At 33.7% G+C, this 5000-nt stretch overlaps 2 protein-coding genes across 4 annotated transcripts in view; both read right to left on the bottom strand.

The window, feature by feature from the left end:
• LOC127428140 (zinc finger FYVE domain-containing protein 9-like) overlaps positions 1-3335 on the bottom strand; it is a 23933-nt gene extending 20598 nt beyond the window's left edge. For both annotated transcript variants that reach the window (XM_051676256.1, XM_051676257.1), the window contains exons 1-2: positions 3266-3335; positions 1-112 (exon numbers count right to left, since the gene is read on the bottom strand). The exon at positions 1-112 is cut by the window's left edge and continues 501 nt beyond it. In XM_051676256.1, coding sequence (XP_051532216.1) covers positions 1-6 — 6 coding nt within the window. In that variant the 5' untranslated portion in view covers positions 7-112; positions 3266-3335. The remainder of the gene's footprint in view (positions 113-3265) is intronic.
• A 1541-nt stretch (positions 3336-4876) lies between these two features.
• Positions 4877-5000, bottom strand: part of LOC127428159 (transcription factor BTF3 homolog 4) — a 3501-nt gene continuing 3377 nt past the window's right edge. For both annotated transcript variants that reach the window (XM_051676289.1, XM_051676288.1), the window contains exon 6: positions 4877-5000. This exon is cut by the window's right edge and continues 215 nt beyond it. The gene's annotated coding sequence lies outside the window, so the exon portion shown is untranslated.

The following is a 5000-nucleotide window of genomic DNA, read 5'->3' as shown; positions in this document are numbered from 1 at the left end:
CCTCATAGTCTCAGTGATGGGAGCTCAAGGTTAGTGGGTTACTGATCATACTTTAGCTAAACTTGAGCTTTAATTTATCTTCAAATCAGCACGACATGGCCCGCACAAATTCCTGCCAAAAGATGAGTCAGATGTTAGTTCCCAACAGGCCTGTGGATTTGTCACGACACCATTGCTCTCTAATTTAAAAAGGTAGGAAAGACCAGGGATTACAGTAACACTCTGATCATGGTACTGAATGACAACTACATATTTGCCATACTCTAATAGGTAAAGAATACATGATGTAAAAAAATTAAAATAAATATACATGGTAAACACTTAGTAGTGTCATGAGCTTGAGCGCAAATCTAGTTTTCGCTTAATGAATTGTAAATTTGTAAAGCTTTTTACCGTCAATATTAATAAAAGCAATTTTATTCTAACATATCAGCAAAAAATCCAGTAACTTTATTTTATATTTAGGTGTTTTCTTTTCATTGTCTTTTTTTATATGGATGCCTTTTAGCCTGTCCCCATCCCCAGCCCCAGCCCAGGGTTTCCAACATCTCCTTGGGTATTAACAAATACGCACATTTTGATTTAAAAAAAAAAAAAAAAAAAAAAACTGCATCCTCAGCTTTCTGTTCTTGGCTGACAGAAGTGGAATCTGACATGGTCTTCTGCTGTTGTAGCCCATCTGCCTCAAAGTTAGACATGTTGTGCATTCTGAGATGCTATTCTGCTCACTACAATTGTACAGAGTGGTTATCTGAGTTACCATAGCCATTCTGTCAGCTCAAAACAGTCTGGCCATTCTCTGTTGACCTCTTTCATCAACAAGGTGTTTCTGTCCACAGAACTGCTGCATGATGAATATTTTTTTTTTTTTTTTAGCACCATTCAGAGTAAATTCTAAAGACTGTTGTGCATGAAAATCCCAGGAGATCAACAGTTACAGAAATACTCAAACAAGCCTGTCTGACTCCAAAAATCATGCCACAGTCAAAATCACTGAGATCACATTTTTTCCCCATTCTGATGGTTGATGTGAACATTAACTGCTCCTCACCCATATGCATGATTTTATGCATTGTACTGCTGTCACATGATTGGCTGATTAGATAATCGCATGAATAGGTGTTCAAGTGTACCTAATAAAGTGGATGGTGAGTGTAAGTATGTATATATATATATATATATATATATATATATATATATGTATGTATATGTACACTGGTGGCCAAAGGTTTGGAATAATGTACATATTTTGCTGTTTAGGAAAGAAATTGGTACTTTAATTCACCAAAGTGGCATTCAGCTTATCACAAAGTATAGTCAGGACATTACTGATGTAAAAAACAGCACCATCACTATTTGAAAAAAGTCATTTTTGAACAAATCTAGACAGGCCCCATTTCTAGCAGCCATCACTCCAACACCTTATCCTTGAGTAATCATGCTAAATTGCTAATTTGGTACTAGAAAATCACTTGCCATTATATCAAACACAGCTGAAAACTATTTAGTTCGTTAAATAAAGCTTAACATTGTCTTTGTGTTTGCTTTTGAGTTGCCACAGTATGCAATAGACTGGCATGTCTTAAAGTAAAAATTAGGTCAAAAATGGCAAAAGAAGATATAGCTTTCTCTAGAAACTCATCAGTCAGTCATTGTTTTGAGGAATGAAGGCTATACAATTATATATATATATATATATATATATATATATATATATATATATATATATATATATATATATATATATATATATTCTTTTTTTTTCTTTTTTTATAAATTTGCAAAGATTTCAAACAAACTTCTTTCACATTGTCATTATGGGGTATTGTTTGTAGAATTTTGAGGAAAATAATGAATTTAATCCATTTTGGAATAAGGTTGTAACATAACAAAATGTGGAAAAAGTGAAGCGCTGTGAATACTTTCCGGATGCACTGTATATGGCATCATCATCCTCTCAGGATGTAAACTCTACAAGTAAGTGTCTCCGAAACTACTCAATTAAAAAGTGGATATTTGTAGAAATATCAGCATTAAATTCTACTAATAAAAAACTACTAACAATAAACACTTAGTAGTGTTATGAGCTTTAGTGCAAATCTAGTTATGGCTAAATGAACTGTAAATTAGTAAACCTTGTTATCGTCAACAGTGTTACATATTGTATATCCCAACATATATGTGTTTTTGATTAAACATTTTAAATTTAGCTCAAAATGGCAGAGTGCAATTTCTGAACACTTAAAGTCTGATAGAATAATGTTTGTTACTTGTTAAAAACTACTTTAAAAATAATAATAATAATAATAATAATAATAATTCAAATGGAAAAAGCACCGATTTTTGACAGAATGACCAAAAATCTACTATGTGCTACAGAGACTGTTTTCTTTAAAGACATTTGTTGGCTAACACACACACACACACACACAGCTGCAGAAACACAGTGAGGAATTGCTGAGTGGGCTGAATGCGTCTTTATGGGTGTATGTAGATAACCACATTCATAATGATGCATTTGCTTAATGACCCTAAAGCTTAATGATGTTCATTGTAAAACAGATGTAAATTCAGAGACAGAAATAAAAATAAATAAAATAAAATCCTAACAATTGCTCAGCATTCATATCGCCCAAGGCTTCTGATTGGGAGCCCATGCGTGTCACTGTCGCCTCACACCATGTACATCGGTAGCGACACGACCATCGCGCGCTTGCAATAGACAGCTATGTTGATTAACGGGAGCGTTTCAGTTTGTCGCGACACAGAGAAGCGCGCTCAACTGTGACAATATAAAACATTATAGCTTGTTCTCTGTCCATTCCGATATTGTTGTTCTTCTAAATTAAAAAAGTTATTTCAGTGTCTGCTAACGCACGCAGGAATCTGCGTTTGGTTATTCTCCCCGGACAGTACTGCATTGCAGGCGTCGAGCCGCCAGCAACCTTCATACGCGACAAAATCTCCTTTGTATTTTACATGAAAACACTATCTTGTTATAATGCAGTATCACTTCTGGTTGTAAATACAAATGGGCTGCAAACGCATATGTTCATATGGCTAATGCACATCACACTTGCTTGTGGCTGCCTGCTGGTACAGCAATGCGACACAGTACCATCAACCACAGCCAATGATCACATCCCCTTTATAATAATAGCTCTTTCAGAGAGAAAAAAAAAAAAAAAAAACCCGACCGCTGTCTGATGAAATAACTAAGAGCTCAATATTTATACATTGCACAACAAAATGTTGAAGTAATTACCAGGACCACTGCATCCCATCGCCACCTCAGTGTACGCGTTGTCTTCTGCTCATCATCTGAGGCTGCAGAGTGGTGCTTCTGATGAAGTGCAGAATTACCTGAAGTCCTCAACATGACGACTCGGTTCCTGCGAGTTTATATTTCTACATAACAGTGTGTTTTTTCAATTTCGGGCACTTTCCTGTCCCGGGGGTTTAGTAAAACCATTTTTACTTAATTTTTTTTTTTTTTTTTTACAATGGCTTCATAATTATTATTATTATTATTATTTTTTGGGTACTTCTCAAATCCTTTTATGTAGCCTATTTATTTAACTATTTTTGCCATGTCCCAGCAGACTTTTAATATTAAACTATGAAAATCCATAATTAAAAAAGTTATTAAATGTTTAAAAAAATGACCATCTAAACAAAGTGAACTCAACATAAACCATTTCAATATTTATGGTGACAGTATTTCTATCAATCATCAAACATTAGGACTGTCCAACAGTTATGCCATCATTTCCACCACACCAAATAATTGTTTGGCCTAATCCCCCCCCAAAAAATGTTGTGTACTTTTTAACTACATAGTTGACAAAAATTAAAAGTAAATATCACTTGAGCAGAATATTTTTATTGAGTGTTATTTCCAATAAAGCTGTATTTTGTCAAACTATGCCAAAAAATGTGAAAATATTATGGCCTTAGCAAGACAAAGGAATCATTTTATTTCAAATTGTTAAAAATGTCACAAAAATGTCATTTTTTATCACCGTGGAATCTATTAAACACCGTACAGAATTTGAAATGAGGTGGAAATTTTCACGAAACATCAAAAAAAAAAAAAAAAAAAAAAAGAAAGACAACAACACCAGGAGGTAATACATTGTTATTTCCTGTGGTGCATGCACATACTTTTGGAAATGTTTTAAATACATATTATGTAAACTAGTGAGTGTGAAAAATGTGCAGCACTTTCTAGAAGTCCACAGTAATGGAGAGCCCTGTTGAAGAAACTCCCAGCATACTGTGCATTTTGTGCACTTAAGAAAACGAATACAAATGCTGGGACCGGATTGTTTTAGCATATGAAGTGGTTATCCAGGTAACCAGTTTCCACCAAAATGCCATAGTTAATAAAGTTGTTACTACAATAAAACTGTGGTAACCTGGTTTTGACCACCACTACATAAAGAAAAAAAGTATATAAATAGTGTATATAATAATAATATACTGTATGTATAAAACTTCCAGTTGTTCGCGATTACAGGACTTTTAATAATCATTTTGTGGGGATTGCATTCACAAAAAAGTTTCTAGTCAATTAAATATTATAGTGCTGATCATAACTAGAAACTGCATATTAAGTACTGACTTCTTCAGATCTGGAAATGACACCTTTTAAATTATTGTACTTTTTAAATGCATATTAACTTATTATTGCTTTACAGAAATAACAGTTGTAGTAACTACGATATTTTGGTGTAAACTTCAGTTTATGATAAATATTTTAAGGGAAAGCCCATTTTAGTGTTAGGGGACGATTATGTTGTAGACTAATTAGGACTGTGCTGACCTTATGACAAATCCCTTCAACCATTTGCAGTAAACCAAAGAACCACATAGAAAAGTTTTGTTTATCTTTAATTAACAGGACAAAATAATTAAGACTATTTTTCATAGCCACAGCAGTCAAATGATCAACTAGTATTGTGGTTAAGACTTATACCCATTAAGCTTGTAACATCTGT

This window comes from Myxocyprinus asiaticus, chromosome 37, assembly GCF_019703515.2.
Source record: "Myxocyprinus asiaticus isolate MX2 ecotype Aquarium Trade chromosome 37, UBuf_Myxa_2, whole genome shotgun sequence".
Taxonomy (NCBI): domain Eukaryota; kingdom Metazoa; phylum Chordata; class Actinopteri; order Cypriniformes; family Catostomidae; genus Myxocyprinus; species Myxocyprinus asiaticus.
Note: the sequence above shows the minus strand (reverse complement) of the source record. Positions and strands in the feature narration are given on the sequence as shown.